The 19,094-nt window shown below is 36.2% G+C and overlaps 1 protein-coding gene across 1 annotated transcript; it reads left to right on the top strand.

Moving 5' to 3' along the window:
• Window positions 1–2,723: 2,723 nt before the first annotated feature.
• LOC132629445 (F-box protein CPR1-like) lies at window positions 2,724–4,498 on the top strand. Its single transcript, XM_060345078.1, has one exon. The coding sequence runs from the start codon at window positions 2,800–2,802 to the stop codon at window positions 3,970–3,972; it is 1,173 nt and encodes a 390-aa protein (XP_060201061.1). The 5' UTR covers window positions 2,724–2,799; the 3' UTR covers window positions 3,973–4,498.
• Window positions 4,499–19,094: the final 14,596 nt, after the last annotated feature.

Below are 19,094 nucleotides of genomic sequence, written 5' to 3'. Positions count from 1 at the left end.
ATTAAGCTACAAATCAATGGCACAAACCTAATACAAGCTTTCTAGACTTTTGAACAGGAGAGCATTATATAGTAAAACAGTTCCTTTAGTCTTTCTTCTTGCACTAGGGACGCAACCTTGAATTCTTAAATATGATGGATAAATCCTCTCTTCGCTCAATATTCTGAATTCTCTCTTTGTGGGTGCCCAAAATATTTCTTGGTAAGACCTGGGTATTTATAACTTTGTAGCTCTACAGGTCGGTTGACAAAACCTTCTCCTTGTTGGACAATAAGACACATAAGGTTTTGTGTTGTACTTGGATTTCTTCCTTGTTGAGTCGGCTTCTTTTCCTTGTAGAAGACTTACTAATCTCTATAATTATGGCAAGGAATCTTTCATACTTGACTGCCATGTCTTTACCATAATTCTTCTACAAATCCTTGTTCCTGCAGGATTTGTTTGGAACATGTTCACGAACCTGTTTCATCTACCTGGTTCATCCATCTCTGAATATCTGCACCGTTGAGCTAGAACATATTCATGTACATGTTCCAATAATCTCTTTCATTCTTTATCCGTCATTGAACTGCTTCTGTGATCTTGGCTGGAACATGTTGACAGAACTGTTTCATATAACTGTATAGCTCTGTGTCTACAACTGGTCATCTCCACTCCTTCACCACTGATTGCTTCTGGGTCATTCATCCACTGCACCTGATGACTTGTGTGAACATGTTGTCATGCTTGTTCAATTTTCATTCCACCTCTGCCACTGATCTCTTATTTGACTTTGATTGTGTTTTTGCGTCTGTGTTGGAACATGTTTGCAGACCCGGTTCATCTGTTTAACCTGATTCATGTGCTTTGTCTGCAAACCCTTTTTTAAACACGTTTCTCTTTCTTAACATTGTCTTCTTAACTTTCCACCTTATAATCTCCTCACTTAGTATAGAACAACAAAATATTCATCTTATTCTACTGACCTAGTCAGCATTTATATTTTGTATGACACACAAATATTGATCATCTCATGTGTCTACATCTGTTTCTCTGTCTTGTGATAGAGCTTGTATGTGGATGATCCATTCTCTCTCTAGTTTACTTTGCCTTTTTCATTTTGTTAGTCATCAATACTTCACATATGGCTTTAGGCCAACAATTGCACTCCACATCATTACATGGTATATTTCAGCATTTATTTCATAGTGGACGACATAATTGAGTTGTTGCTTCCTTGTAAGGCTTTTTTATTAGAAACTTCATGTATTTGTGGATTAGAGATTACACTTAGGCCTATGATCCGAGAATATCAAGACTTACTGTTTTTATTACTGTTGCAAACTTTCATCTTAACGTGCTTTGTACTTGACTGCTTATCTGTTCTGCTTGTTGAGTTCTTCATATTTACATGAGTCATCTAATCATTGTCGGCCTATGATTCTTATGAATACCATTGTTGTGCTCATACTACTCTTGCTACATTCCTTGTAGGGTGTGGGGTTTGATCCAAGTTATGTTCGAGACCTCGTGATTAATCCCGAGGCTATCGTGAGAGAGGTTGGTGTGCTACTAGCCGGACCTATAGTCCGAAGTCTCTTCTTATCCAATCTGCTTACTTCCCTTCTATAGGCAGCATTTGTTTTAATGTTGAGTTTGTATTTCGTTTTCAAATCATGTATTCCAACTAGAAGCTCTTGTACTTGTTAAGACCAGGTTCGGGAATTTGTAATGATAGAGCAATTCTTTCCGCATTTGGTTATGTTACATCAAATGTTGATTTGTGTTGTTACGAGCAATTCTTTCCGCTTTTATTTATTTTTATATTTATATAAATAGGATAAATAAAATATTTAGATTATTTTAAATTGTGAGGTTCCTGCTTATAATATAATATAGATAACTAAGGGTCACAAAAGCTACTGTTTCAAAAAGACATAATTTTCAAGAATTTAAATATGCGTCTTTTACGGTTTGAGTTTCAGTATGTTCATCTTTTAGGAATGAACATGGCTCAATAATGGTTATATTTAAATATTTAGTACAGTTGGTGGAAAAGGAATAAAGTATTCCTTCACAAATCAATATTAAATTTTTTGTTTATACTGCCAACAATAAAACCAGATTTAATAACTATATATAATAGTGTTATTTAATAACAATATTAGAATTAAATAAAGAATTGTTTATTTTCTCCTACAAATTGTTGTTTCCTTTCAATATAACAACTAACTCTTCGAAAAGTTATTTTCAACCATCTCTGAAGATTAGTTACCACTTACCGATGAAAGAAAACAACTGTTTAGAGAAGACATACTATAAGCTAATATTAATATTTCTTTAATATAAATGTATAATATAAAAAGGGTATTTTGATCTTTCAACTTTTTAAGTTAAGGCTTTCACTTTTATAATAGTGTATATATAGAATAGATAAATACATAAGATACAAATGTAAAAGCCTAACAATAGCGATTCTAAAATTAATTGGATATTCATCAAAAGGTAATTTCAACTAGAGTCAGGTAATGCATGGCACGAGTATTAGTACACTGTAAATCATCGTAAAATGTTGCACTAGTTGGATTGTAAATAAGCGTTAATATCGTATGGTTGTTTGTTGTCAAAAATTAATAAAACCTCAAAAATGCATATGTGACGGGTAGTTCGTTAGATAGAGGAACGTTCGAGGAATGAATTTTCGGATCCAATGTAAATGAGAGATAAAAAACTCTCGCGGAATGTGCTGAAGTTTTTACTAGCTAGAGATATGTCCATTTGATAAATTTCAAACGGTCATTACATCGAATAGAATCGAAGATGGGGAATGGAATTATGAAGATTTTGCCTAATGATGTGGCGATTTCTATCCTTTTGAGATTTCCAGTTAAATCTCTAATGAGATATAGAGGTATCTCGAAAATTTGGTGCACTCTCTTACAATCCTCTTATTTTATAAATCTTCATCTCATGTGGTCCAGCATCACTGAAGATGAATTCATTCTCGTTAAACGCTCCTTCGAAGAAAGACCCGGCCAATTTAAACATGTCTTGTCTTTTTTTTCTAATGTTAGTGATAACGATTATCTTAATCCCGTCTCTCCAGATCTAGATGTACCATATCTGGCATCTAATTATGGTAGTGTGTCTCTTCAAGTTAGCATGCCTTGCAATGGTTTGATTGCCCTGAATGATACCCTTAGTATCGTCTTACTAAATCCTACCACTAGGAAATACAACCTGCTTCATCCAAGTTCATTTGGTTATCCACACGGTTTCGACCGTGATATTTGTGGTGTAGGATTTGGCTTCGATTTGATGGTAAATGACTACAAAGTCGTTAGGATTTCAGAAATTTATTCAGATCCTTACAAGGATCCTTGCGTGACATGGATCAAAGTTGAGATTTATGATTTGGGCATTGATTCTTGGAGAGAACAGAATTATGAGGATAAAGAGTTACCCTCGGTGTTTTGGAATCCTTGTGCCGAGATCTTTTATAGGGGAGCTTGTCATTGGTTTGCAACTGCAAATACACTGCAGGTAATTCTTTGTTTTGATATGAGCACCGATATATTTCGCGATATGAAGATGCCTGATACTTGTTATCGCTTTGATGGGAAGTGTTATGGACTCGTAGTTTTAAATAAGTCCCTCACATTAATTTGTTATCGTGATCCAACATGTGAAATTGATCTAAAAGAGGATTTTATGGATATTTGGACAATGAAAGTATACGGTGTAAATGATTCTTGGATTAAGCGATACTCTATAAGACCTCTTCCTATTAAATCCCCATTGACAATTTGGAAGAATTTATTGTTGTTTCAAAGCAAAAGTGGACAATTGATTTCCTACAATTTTTATTCCGATGAAGTAAGAGAATTTAATTTATATGGATATCAAGGAAGCTTGAGGGTTGTACTTTACAAGGAAAGTTTGACATCAGTTTCCAGAGAAAAAGGGCATGGCACACAAGCGCAACAAATGTAGAAACAGAACAACTCTTTATATCTACTTTACGATTTAGTACCTCGTCTTTTCTTTTAATCAAAATCAACTAGCACAAGATTAGTTGGGAAATGCATAAATAAAATCCAAATCAGTCAGTACAGAAGAAAATAAAAGAGAAAACGCAAATGAATCCACTCTAGCACAAGCTAAGGCCAAAAGTGCCTATATTAAGAAATCACAGGCTACAATTGTTGAATTGAGCATAAACTTCAGTAAGACTCCAAGTATTTGTTTGATGCCTTCTCCAGTCACCTCAAGCTCCCACTAGGCTCTATTGAATCAAAAACCATAAGAAGGATCCTTCAGACTTAGAAATGTGTAATGATAGCTCAATTCAATGTAATAGCCTATTCTTCAAAAGCTGTGATCATCTGGCTGTAATTGTTCTTCTAAAACTGTGATCACTATATAGACTGATCCTAAGAATACTATTAGCGACTAAACAAAACTTTTATTGAGATCCTTCCAAATGGATGAAATTAAAGTTAATACATCAACAAAAGCAATGTCAACGGTCTAATTTGTTAATATCAAGCACTTATCCTGAATGGCTCCTTCTGGTTCTAAATTTGTACTGCAATTGGTTTTGTTCAACATGTTGCTTTGTCACCTGCCATATATCTATTTTTAATGTAATCTTCAATATGGTTCTCTTGCTTTAAAAGTCTTTGAATCTAAAACATGGAGGCTGCATCTTATCTACATTGATTAGTTTTCTTGTTTCTGATGGTAATTCCTTAATATTATTAAATTGTAATGTACCTACCAAATTGAATGCCAGTGAAATAATCAGCCAGCTAATTTCCTTCCTTGAGCTCATGGACTATCTATATATCACCTTTTTCCTCCAAAAATTGATTCTGTTCACCTCTATAAATAAAACTCGATGTAACTTCCCATTCTGCATTCACCACTTTCATCACAGTAAGGGAATCTATTTCTATTATAATCAGAGGCATTAATTGATTCTGTGCACATTATTTAGTCCCCTCTTGAATGGCCTTTGCTTCAGCACAAACGTTAGTAGTATCAGGAATCTTACTAGCATATATATGAAATCTCCCCTATTGTCTGTGATACAAAAGATTGAGGAGCTGAGCCCAGGATTTGTGCCGGCTTTTGCTTCATCTGTGCTACATGTGTACAACCATAGAGTAGGACACCATCATTGAACTTTTTTCCACACTGCCTTAGGCCTATATCCCTCCAGATATTGTATCAATTGTGGCCATGTGTATGGTACATTCTTCAATAATGGATATCTCTCCTTACCCAATTGATAGAAGTTCAGATTTATCTCATATATGACCCTACTCCTTCATATTGTCCTTCCATGAACTCTGGTGTTTCTCCACTTCCACGGTTGCCATAGTATAATAGTAGGAGCAACTTGTTACAGAGGGTTTACCATTGGTATTCCACCATAGGATCATAGTCTAATTGATCTACACAAATGGTCCAAAAATACCAGCAATAGCAAGCAGTCTCCAAATGCTAGTTGCAAAGTTCCCTGTTAGAAACAAATGAGTCATCGTTTCCTGCTATGGATGTCTACAACACTTGTATCTTGAAACTATAGAAATGCCAATACTTGAAACCACATCATCCATTGGCAATTTTAGTTTCCAAACTCTCCGTATGAAGAAAGAGATTTTGTAAAGCCATCCTTTTATCCACGTCATATTATATTGCTAGCTTTTGTGATCCTTCTGCCCTAATAATTCCCATGCACTAATAATAGTAAACTTACCATTACCAGTTAGCATCCACCAAGTTTTATCACTTAGGTTGGTTATCTCACTTAAACACTAACTCAGTTCTGACAAGCTCCACAATCTTTTGAGGTAGAAGTTGCTGCATTAATAGAAAATTCCAGTGATCATTTTCCATGAATATTCCAATCCACAATACTTTCATCAATGAGAAACTGTTGGTACTAAATGAGTTAATGTGCCTAACTTGGTCCAGTTATCAAAAAAAGTTTGAAAATTCATTTCTTGGTTCCCACGATATCTCTTCTTCCTCTTCATCCTTCGCCTCTAACATTTTCTTGCATAACTGAGATCCTCTTTTCGCTGAACCATGGTTGGAATATGCTTTTTGCAGTACTTCTTCCATATGAAGTTAGACAATAGAGTATAGGTTGTTTTTCATCTCCAGCAAAACCTTGCAAACAAACCTTTGACAAATCAAACAATGATCTGAAGCCCATGTATCCCTCCTGTTTTGGCAAACACATATTCAACCAAGCTAACCAATGTCTACTTTTCCCGTCTTCTTTGTTGCTCCATTGCAATCTCGCAAATATTCTATGCAATTCATTGACAATGTACTTTGTAGGAACCATTGCAGACAGTAAATACATTGACATGCATTGCAACACATTGTTGACGAGTACTGGTTTCCATCAAAAGAAAACTGTTTCCCTTTCCAATTATTCAACTTGTTTTTCACCTTTTTATTAGATCATTTTAGTAGACATTTTTCCTGGGGTGAAATAATGGACAACCAAGATATTTGAATGGAAAGATCCCCCTTTCAAAACTAGTGTTCTGACAACCTGTTGAGCTAGGCTTGTACATGCATTTTGGTGTATGTAGAATGCACTCTTATATCTATTAGGCAAATGAACTGATACTTTCTCATATTCATGAAGAACTTACATTGTTATTTCTAATGTGTACCTTTCTGTTAATGCAAAGATGATTGTGTCATATCTGCATATACAAGATGATTAAGATTGACACTTCATTTGGGCAAACCGTAGATCTTATACATACTGTTCTCAAATAATGAGTTTAGAGCTCTAGAAAGGACTTCTAAAGATAGAATAAATAAAGTTGGAGATATAAGATGTCCTTGATTTACTCCTCTAGTAGAATGAAATAAACAAGTGACTGGCAATTGAAAAAAACTAAATACCTGTTATTTGCAACTTTTCTCAAGACCCGGTCCACAAAAGCTTTCAAAAATCCCCTTTTCCTCAGTAGCCTAGTCAAACCAAGACACTCTATCATATGTCTTTTCTATATCAAGCTTAATCACCACATTTTCTAGTTTAACCCTCTTCCTTATATCAGTAACTATTTCTTAAGTTATTTAAGCACACATTTTCTATGATATTTCTTCCTTTAACAAAACCTGATTGGTTTGATGATATCAGGTTAGGCAAAATACCCTCCAATTTTTGATGTACCACCCTAGAATTGACTTTAGTAATGAAGTTTCTTTTACTGATATGCCTCATATATGCGTAAGTCTGAACCACAGGCTTTTTAGGTCAAATAACCAGGTTTGTATGCAATATGGACTTTGGAAAAGTTTTTCCTTCATAGAAAGCCTTAACAATATTATGCACATCTGCTCCCACAATTCCCCAAAAAGTTTGGAAAAATACTTGGTAAACCATCAATCCACATGCACTATCTTCATTTAGTTCAAGCACTACTTTCTTGACTTTTTCAATTGTTGGGGAAGCACACAGAACATCATTATTATTCGTAGAGACCATTTATTGTATGTGATTCAAGAAAGTATAGCCATCTGCCTCTCTTCCTGAGTATTTTGCTTATTGAATAAATTTACTGCTTTTGTACCCATCTGAGATTCCTCCTCTAACAAGTCTTCTTCTGAATTTTGTATCCTCTTAATCTAAGCCCTTTTTCCTGCCATTAACTAAATTATGAAAGAATTTTGCATTTTGGTCCCCTTGTGCAAACAAAGTGATACTAGCCTTTTGTCTCTAAAATTCTTCTCAAAGTAAAGATATCTTCTCATCTCAGCTTGTGCCTGTTGAAGAATCATTCTCCTGATGCTTAACTGCTTGAATATATCTACATTTACTTCTATGTTTGAACATAAAAAATGGATTTCCTATAAAATCAGCTTCCAATACTGTCTCACAGTATCCAAAAAATCTTCATGTTCAATCCAAAACTTTAATAATTTGAATGGTTTATTGATAATTTTCATTTGTTCACCCAATGTAATGAGCAAAGGTGCATGATCAGAGCCTGTTCTTTGATGAGTGCACCACTTCCACGTGATCAAACCAGTTCGGCCAATGCTGATTAACAAAAATTATGTCCAACCGCTTGAAAATAAAATCCTCACTTGCCCTACCTGTTACACCCCGAAATTTTTTCATTAACGTACATAGAGTAGACTAACGGAGGGCACGACGTATATGATGTTTTAGTAAGTAAGAAATAACGTTTGATGATTTTAAATAAGATTTCAAAGACATTTGAGGTAGGAGACGAAAGTTGTTAAGGAAAGCAAGGTATATGTTGAGTGACAGGTAGGATTTACGAGTATCGAATTAATGATGGCTTAATGATGTTTTAGAGAAGAGTTATAATGTTCCCTAGATTGTTAATGAGGTGTTAAACAAGTAGCAAGAAGGTTTCATAAGGATTTGAGATCAAATGAAATGACGAGAACAAAATCGGAGAAAGGACAGATTATACGACCAATTATACGGTCCGTATAATATTATACGGTTCGTATAATAGTCCGCAGAATCAACAGAGTGAAGGTCCCTCACTGATGGGATTATACGATCACTTATAAGGACCGTATAATGTGCCATAAAATGGTCACAGAATGAGTTGTTGATGGGGTGATTTGACGGTCACTTATACGGACCGTATAACATTATACGGACAGTATAATGTACCGTCAAATTGACAGAGAAAGCGATGGTTGCTGAAGAAGTTTCAAGGTCACTTATACGGACAGTATAAGTGTTCGTATAATGATGTCGGGACAGATTTTTAATTTATAAAATAATATCCCAAGTTCATTTAATTCATTTTATTTTCTCTCTCCACGACTCAAGAGCTCTCTAGAACTTTCCAAACTCCTCATACACAATAATCCATGTGAAATCAATGATCAACTTCATCAAATCAAGGGAAACAAGTGCAAGAAACTCACTAGGGTTCATCTAAGGCAAGAAATTTCATGGGAAATGGAACTAGGGTTTTGCTCAAGTGAAGTATTTCCACTTAAAGTTCAATCTGACACCATCTAAGGAAAGTTTTATGGTATTTCTACGTTATTTAAGGTATTTAAAAGTTGAAACACTTGGATTGTAGAAGGAGATAGAAAATGGGTCATGAATGTGGGAATAGTGCCATTTTGAGTAGTAGTTTGGGGTGAATCATGAATATTGATATGTTGTGAGTGTAATTACGTTAAGAGCATGATAGAAATATTAGATGAGAATGAATGTAATGTTGTATTAGGATCATGATTATGGATAACCTTGAGAGGAAATTGTGGGGATTGGATAATGATGAATTTGATAAAAGTTATTGATGATGATATTATGAATGTTATTATTGACGTTTGGGAGTTGATATACGATATGGAGAAAGTGGTAGAAACAAAGGAGATGCTTCTCAAATTTCTCTAGCTTAGTTCAAACGCGCTTGTGTTATCGATTATCTAATATGAGTATGAACTTTATTGAAGGTAGAAACATGAACAACGAGGAAGAACAATCAAACAATAGAATAGCTAAACGAAAGAGGTATGTAAGGCTAATCCTTTCCTTCTAAGGCATGAATCTTCCTAATTTTCCACAATCTTCCTAAATAACATAAATTATGAGCCCATGACTACAAAAAGCCACCTACGCACATGATAAAGAAAGGAGATACGATACGAGCATGAAAATGATGATGATGAATAAGTATGAAGAATCCTACAGTAATATAAGATGTCCATGAAGCTAATGATCCAAAGTATAGTTTCATTGATGATTTTCCTTGTGTACACTCACCTTATAATGTTAGTCCCTCCAAGGTGAGACATGACGGTTATGATCACTCCATAACGTAGTCGGGGGTTCATGACCTTATGTCACCGCGACATAGCCATGATTACCTCCAAGTTCTAACGTAGGATTAATGATGAATGTATGATGATGTTAAGTTAAGATAAGATTATGATATGCCTATGAGATGTGTGATAATGATGAGTTTATGATTGATTATACGACGATACGATTCCACCGTGCCTAGTTGGCCGGGCATGTCACCACGAAAGCGGGCTGCATAAGATTCCACCGTGCCTAAATGGCCGGGCATGTCACCGCTAAGGCAGGCTGCGATGTTTACACCGAGCCTAGAGGGCCGGGCATGATCACCACTAGTGGGTGGCATATGATGGTTACTCGGACGCGGGCTAATGATGATGATTTATGTGTTACGATGATGTATGCGCTATGATGATACATGTACTATGATTATATATATCATATATGTATGAAATGTATCCACCCTTAAAAGTTACGCAGGTTGTATCTTCACTATATGACTTATGATTTCTCTGTCATGTTCATTTCATTCATGCCTTACATACTCAGTACAATATTCGTACTGACGTCCGTTTTGTTTGGACGTTGTGCTCATGCCCACAGGTAGACAGGGAGGTGATCCAGACTCGTAGAGGTTATTAGCAGATTTACAGGAGCACTCCATTACTCCGGAAGTGCTATTTGGTTTATTCTTTTGTGTATATATATGTATATGTATTTTGGTCACGACGGGGTCTTGTCCCGTCCATATGTCTATTACTCTAGTAGAGGCTCGTAGATACGCATGTGTGGGTAGTATGGTCTCATGATGTTACTATTGTATATATATTATCTTGATAGCCGAAGAGCTTATGTATATTAAGGTATTTATGTTTCCAAATGAAGAATGGTTGTCCTATGATTATGAGCACATGAATAGTAAAAAAGCGTATAATGAGTACGATAAGTAATGGAATTGGTGGTGCTCGGTGGTTAGCCCCGGGTACCGGTTATGGCCCCTAGTCGGGTCGTGACACTACCATTCCACCATGTGAAAAGGGCTGCCTTTAAAGCCTACTTCATATATTTCACAAGAATTAATAAAAAACAGAAAATCTTCGTACTCTTGTTGCATGACTTAACCCTCCAATTTTTTCTTCATTTATCAACACATTAAAATCATCCCCTACTAACCATTGAAGATTCATGTTAATGGCTAGGTGATATGTATTATTCCACAAATTTACTGTGTCATTATTGTCACACCCTAATCTTACTAGGGTGTGATGGGCACCCGACCCCATATTCGGAGCCGACGAACCCTCTGACTCTCATTACACACATAGTCTCTTTGAACTTTTAAATCAAATAAACTTGAAATACATAGTAAGGCTTTCAAAAATATTCTTTTTTCGTTGTTTTCCAAATCAAACAAAATCTGTAATCATATGGAATTTATCACATATCACAGGATGACACATCGACTGATGGAGCCGCTTACAAGACTGACATTCTATTCCCACGACTCTGTCTGAAAAGTCTCTAACTTCAACCAAGACATCATAGCATAATACTCTGACCCGGCAACACTCCAGGGCCAAATGGAGCTTGCCAACTTCGCTGGAATATCCTCTATGATGGCTTCTACTCATCTGGGTGTACCTGAGCGGCATGAAACGCAGTGTCCACAAGAAGGGATGTCAGTACGAGTAATGTACCGAGTATGTAAGGCATGAACAGTAACATACGAGGGATACATAGTATGAATAATGACATAAAGGAAACATAGAGCATATCATGAGATAACAGAGCAACCTGTACATATGAGTGCCTTTTGGCGGGTACCATGCATGCTTAGTGCTGCGGAATGTGCAGCCCGATCCATTTACATATATATATATATATATATATATATATATATATATATTGCTGCGAAACGTGCAGCCCGATCCATTTATATATTATATTGCTGCGGAACGTGCAGCCCGATCCATTTATCCATATATCCCGCGTCCGGGACGATATCATATTATACCAACTGATTAGGTGGCTATGCGTCTATAGCGCCTCACCTTTTCCCTTACCCCATATACATATATCATGTAAGCAGCATGCAGGAGAGCCCAAAGAAAGTCATGTATCTATCGGAGTGACGTAAGGTCGGTAACCTACGAATAAATGATGGAATAATCATCATGACTCTGTCTCACCTTGAAGGAACAATTATTATAAGATGAGACTAGCAACGAATAACAGCGTTAAGAGAACATGGACTAAGATCATAAATCTCATAAGGCGTCGCTTCATATCCATATGCACATAGAACAAATTTTCAAGACTCGATGGGTACGTACATAAACCGACACCTGAAGGCTCAGAAACAAGTTTCGGGTCAATCCGACTTAGTATAAGAAAGTTATGAGCGTTTGAAGTACAGAACCTTCTACGAACGTTTCAGAAGCCATTTTTGGAAAATCAAAGCAACAATCATGTTAGGTGCCTTTCGAACATCGTTATGGATCAAATCAGATAGAGCTTTTGGAACCACATGTACGTATCAAAATATATCAAAGACTCAAAGGAATAATCAAACGTGCTTTCATTTGTAAATCAAGACATTAGCCGTATCAATTATCTCTCGAATGCCATTCGGAAACATATCAACCGAACTTTGGACATCATAGATAGGCATCAAAACCATATGAAACAGCTTATGGAAATCAAGAACGTTAGCCATCCTAGTGGCCCTAAGAATGGGAGTTTCTTTGGAATCATATACGTATACTTTATCATGTTGGTTTTACAAAGATCATGCCAAAAAAAAAAGGGTAAGTCTTACATACCTGTCCCGCGTCCAATTAGCTACGCTTATTCGTCCAAACTTGCTAGTCTACATTCAAGAGAATTGACATAATCATTAGACTCATCGACATATACTTGTCTTAATCCTTCAAATGAATTCATTTATATTCTGCCAAAATTTCGGCAGCATTTCCCCTGTAAATACACCATCCCCGAGAATCTAACTCAGCCAATTTATCAACAACAAACCCGAGAATGCAACTCGGCCAAATTATCAACAATAATACCAACAATCATACTAACAACTTCAACAATCAATCCAAAATATATTCTAACATTAACAACCTTCGTCACACAATTCAACTGCATTTCATTTATACTCAACTCAATCATATATATTCAAGCTAACACCAATGATCCCACATTCAAGTATTAATCCGAAATCTTTCTAACACGTTTCAAGAATACTTCAAATAATTCACATAATATTCAAAACAACCCAATCAACATACTACTTCACCCGAAACCTTCCAAATTCAACACGAACAATAGCAACACATTTCCTTTCCTTCCAAATTCATAAACTACATTGGCAACCTACACATTAACAACTCCATCCTCATAATTATGAGAAATCGCACTAATGTCGCATTAACTCATTCAATAACCCCATAACAATTACAAATTCATTTCAAGTCATCAAACATTCATTTTCATCATGGAATCCACAACTACAACAATCAAAATGCTAAATAAAATCACTTCTTCACACCTTATCAACATACCTATATTCGGCCACACTATACACATACATGTTTCATGAATTCCATCCATTTCTACATTCTTCAACATACATAAATCATCTATAACACATGTAAAAGAAGATTGAACCTTACCTTCCTCCACTTGTCTTCTTACTTGGCTAGGGTTTATAAATCACCCAAATAAATGCTTGGCTTGCTCCAACAACTCCTTCATGTTAATGAGGACCTTCCATTTGGTGAAAATACAAGAAGAAAATTATTTTTCTTGATCAATTTCTATGACCTCATTTCTCCTAGCCATGGCCGAATGGCCTTATTTTTTTCTCTCCAAGTTTTCTTTTTGAAATTTCATGAATAATTTGTCTTGCCTTAGTCATCTCTCTACATATATATATATATATATATATATATATATATATATATATAGCACCTTCCAATACCAAGTGGACACATGCCCTCTTTCTTGAGGTTTCTTAAATTAAACAAATATGACCACTTGTCTTGCTATATAAGCTTGGTCCATATATATTTATATAATTAGCCCTCATTAAATAAAAATGTGGACATATGCTTATGTGCCACACGGCCAACATTGCCCCTCCAAGAACCTTCTTGAATATTTTGTGAAATTCCTATTTTGTCCCTAGCCTTCCACAATATTACCATGAACCACTTTGTGAATTTCCCTTTTTACCCTTAGCCTTTTTCAATATTTCCATACTAATGAATAACTTGTTTACTAAAAATATTTTTGGAAAATAGTCTTGCCTTTGACTTCTCGCAATTATCTCGAATTATCCGAATGTACAAAATACGGGATATAACAATTATCATTACCCGTAGTATACACCCGAGTAGTGATAAGACACTTGTGTTCCTACCGAAAAAGCTTGAGACTAATCTGCTACTCTGAGTCCATTATAATCTCCTCATGCTCACTGGCCTCTAAAGAACCGTTTGTTTTTCATTACAGTTAGCACCTGCTTGATTCATTCCTACTCTTCTTCTATATTTTTAATGTACCTGGCTTTTTGGAAAGGTTCCATTAAAGCTATCAACAAGAACTTGGGATGAGTATTAACATTTGAAGCCTATGACAAGCTTGTTGGTTTTTAACTAATATGATATTCTAGTTAGTACAACATCTTCGATACTCCCCACGTCCCAATTTATGTCGCATCATTTGACTAGGAAGAAATTTTAAGAAAGAAAGGAATTTTTTTTAAAATTTGTGATCGAAAACAAACCTTAGAAATTTGTGTGGTTATAAATCACAAGGAAGACTTTCGAAACTTGTGATCTAAAACAAACCTTTGAAATTTGTGTGGCTATCAATCATTTCATTAAAGGTAAATGAGAACTTTCTTAATTTGTTTCTGATTCTAAAAAAGGTGATATTCTTTTTAGGACAGATCAAAAAAGAAAGTGTGTTACATAAATTAGGACAGAGAGAGTAATATATAAATCTTGGTGAAGATATTAGTCCATCCATCCAAATATATGCGACACTCACATTTTCTTTTTAGTCGATCCCAATAAAAATGACATCAAACCTTCCATTTTACCCAAATGAGATGTGTCGCCAAACAAATTCTTAGCACTTAGTTTAGACCTCATGTTTCAAAAGTCTTTCTATTTCTATTTAACTCTGTACGCTGTCAAACACCTTTCACATAAATGTGGACGGAGGAAGTAACACTTATTTTCTGTGAGCCAGACAACGACTAACTAAAAAAATATTTCTACATGCTGCATATTTATATTAAGAAATTTAAACTAGTATTTTTACTTCCCATGAGTCATTTTCAATGACTTTGTTACTAGTTATAAAGGAAGAATATTTTCTTTGACTACCGTGTTAGGATATTCATTAAAATACTAGTGGGAGGTGGTCGTGCGCAAAATACGTTACGTACTAGGATGTGAAAGTGCAAGAGGGGGGTGAATTGTAATTTGTTTCGCACAGATAGTCGACTAACTTAAAAAACCAGTCGACTATAATGTAATGCAGTAATAAAAGTGCATAAAATAAATGACACCAGCTATTTTATACTGGTTCAGATTCAATGTGAATCCTAGTCCAATCCCCTTGGGTTGCAAGGGTGTTCTTGCAGCTCTTTGTAAATGGATTAGTACAATGGTTTGTTTGAATGGAGCTCCTACGTGTACATTCAAACACTCGTAGTCTTTTTGATACAATGATTCACAAATTATACTATATCTCTCCTTTTTTTTGTTTACACTATATCACTCAAGAATACAATGTTTGTGAAAAGTAAAACAGAGAACTTGAGAGTATGAGAGTAGAGTCTTGAATATATAGTCTTCAAGTGACTAGCCGTTAAACTCTTTTCCAGCAGAGATGTCAATCCAAGAGAATTGATCCTTGTAAATTTGGAACATTGAGGATCCTAATTTCCAAGTATAAAGCAAAAGCTCATTAATGTTGTAACGTTTCTTTCCTTCTTTGTCATCACCCTTATTTTGTAGATACTTGTTTCCTTGTACGTCCTTGATGCATAATCAAGGCTGTACAGCTGCTGCTTTCCTTATGCGCCATTTGCCTTGTTTAAATGGTACTTGTTTCCTTGTATATGCCGATTTGATTTAATACTTGAATTTCCACAATTGTGCTGATTTGATTGCTTGAGTAAACTTTGATCCTTGTTCCAAAAATAAGCAAGAGGTTATTTTCTTCGTGCCTAGAAGTACTGTCCTTATGGAGCCGACTTGAGCTTGTTGTCACGACCCTACTAGGGGCCATGAAAGGTACCCGGGGCTAACCACCGAGCACCACTCATTCTATTACTTATCATACTCATTAAGTGTACATTCATTAATATAATACTCAAATCATTGGAAAAACCATTGTTCATTTGGAAGCATAATTGCTTTTATATACATAGGCCCTTCGGCTATCAAAATAATAATATAGATACAATAGTAACATCGTGAGACCATACTGTCACACCATAGCAATGGTAGGGCACGACGGGCACCCGACTCTCATCAGAGTCGAGCGAACCCTTAGACATTCGCTCTGTCAAAACCTGTCATTTCAAAAACTTTTAAAAACATGAAACTTTTCCAACTAGAGATCATTATCTTTATAATGATTATGAAAACTTTCAATCAATTAAGTACTTTAAACCAATTGAAATCCTCCGAAATACTTACTCTTTTAAAAGCAACAAATGATTCGCCTGACATCATTTTGTCGACATCTCGACAAACATACCACAGGAAACTGTCTGCAAAGTCTTTAATATAGACGAAATACCATAATGTAAGTACTCTGACTCGGCAACACTCCGGAAGGAAATGGAGCTCACCAATTCAGCTGGAACATCTTCTAGCAATATCCTCTACTCATCTGTATACACCTGCGCGGCATGAAACGCAGCCCCCGAAGAAAGGGGGTCAGTACGGAATATGTACCGAGCATGTAAAGCAACACTGAATCATAGCAAAAGGAAGGTGCAGCAGTAAACCAGTTTAGAAATCAAACTATAAGTAACCTGAAACAGCATTCTGAACCAAGTCCTGTGGCCTTTACCAAAATTCTAGCATGCACAATATAAATACAGCATACGCAAATTTTAGAATACACAATATAAATATAGTATCACAATAGTCCCTTCGGACGGCCGCTTCCGGCATAATAATGATAGCCCCTTCGGGCAGCCGCTTCCGGCTTAATAATAATGATGGCCCCTTCGGGCAGCCGCTTCCGGCTTAATAATAATGATGGCCCCTTCGGGCAGCCACTTCAGGCTTAATAGTAATGATGGTCCCTTCGGGCAGCCGCTTTCGGCTTAATAGTAATGATGGCCCATTCGAGCAGCCGCTTCCGGCTTAATAATGATGATATGGAAAGTAAACATAAGTCGTAAATGAAATGAAGTAGTAAAACCTCACACCCCCTTCGGAGTGGTTTTGAAAATAGCACAATCAGACATAAGCTGAGGCCATAGCACACTCAGGTATAAGCTGAGGCCATAGCACACTCAAGCATAAGCTGAGGCCATAGCACACTCAGGTATAAGATGAGGCCATAGCACACTCAGGCAATTAGCTGAGGCCATATATTATATAGCACACTTAGTGACGTCATGAAATCATCAAGTAGCTTAGGCTTGAAAATCTCGCACCCCCTTCGGAGTGGTTTTGAAAATCTAAATAGTAAAATCTCACACCCCCTTCGGAGTGGTTTTGAAAGTCTAACTTTATGTTTCCTTTAGTATAAAACTAATTTCCTCGAAATCATTAGTAAAACTATATGCATATAAATCAATTTTTAGGACTCAACAGATAAGTACACTAACCGACACTTGAAGGATCATGAACACGTTTCAAGTCAATCCGAGTTAGCACAAGAAAGTTACGGACATTATTCATTTCGGACGAACTGCTCTGATACCACTTTGTCACACCCTAGCAATGGTAGGGCACGACGGGCACCCAACTCTCATCAGAGTCGAGCGAACCCTTAGACATTCGCTCTGTCAAAACCTGTCATTTCAAAAACTTTTAAAAACATGAAACTTTTCCAACTAGAGATCATTATCTTTATAATGATTATGAAAACTTTCAATCAATTAAGTACTTTAAACCAATTGAAATCCTCCGAAATACATACTCATTTAAAAGCTACAAATGATTCGCCTGACATCATTTTGTCGACATCTCGACAAACATACCATAGGACACTGTCTGCAAAGTCTCTAATATAGATGAAATACCATAACGTAAGTACTCTGACTCGGCAACACTCCGGAAGGAGATGAAGCTCACTAATTCAGCTGGAACATCTTCTAGCAATATCCTCTACTCATCTGTATACACCTGCACGGCATGAAACGCAGCCCCCGAAGAAAGGGGGTCAGTACGGAATATGTACCGAGCATGTAAAGCAACACTGAATCATAGCACAAGGAAGGTGCAACAGTAAACAATTTTAGAAATCAAATTGTAAGTAACCTGAAACAGCATTCTGAACCAAGTCCGGTGGCCTTTACCTAAATTCTAGCATGCACAATATAAATACAGCATACGTAAATTCTAGAATACACAATATAAATATAATATCACAATAGTCCCTTCGGACGGCCGGTTCCGGCATAATAATGAAGGCCCCTTCGGGCAGCCGCTTCCGGCTTAATAATAATGATGGCCTCATCGGGCAGCCGCTTCCGGCTTAATAATAATGATGGCCCCTTCGGGCAGCCGCTTCCTTAATAGTAATGATGGCCCCTTCGGGCAGCCGCTTACGGCTTAATAGTAATGATGGCCCCTTCGGGCAGCCGCTTCCGTCTTAATAATGATGATATGGAAAGTAAACATAAGTCGTAAATGAAATGAAGTAGTAAAACCTCGCCCCCCCTTCGGAGTGGTTTTGAAAGTCTAACTTTATGTTTCCTTTAGTATAAAACTAATTTCCTTGAAATCATTAGTAAAACCATATGCATATAAATCAATTTTTAGGACTCAACAGATAAGTACACTAACCGACACTTAAAGGATCATGAACATGTTTCAAGTCAATCCGAGTTAGCACAAGAAAGTTACAGACATTATTCATTTCGGAAACCTTTATGAACATATCAAAGAGATCCCAGACCTCTTATGAGGGACATTAATCCTTATAGAACCTTTTTAGGAACAGGAACTCTTTATGCTTTGCTCGTTATTCAACCATACAATGAGCTTGACTATATTAAGTATGCTCATAT

This window comes from Lycium barbarum, chromosome 2 (genome assembly GCF_019175385.1).
Source record: "Lycium barbarum isolate Lr01 chromosome 2, ASM1917538v2, whole genome shotgun sequence".
NCBI classification, from domain to species: Eukaryota; Viridiplantae; Streptophyta; class Magnoliopsida; order Solanales; family Solanaceae; genus Lycium; species Lycium barbarum.
The sequence above is the reverse complement of the archived record's forward strand: the minus strand, read 5'-3'. Positions and strand labels throughout refer to the sequence as shown.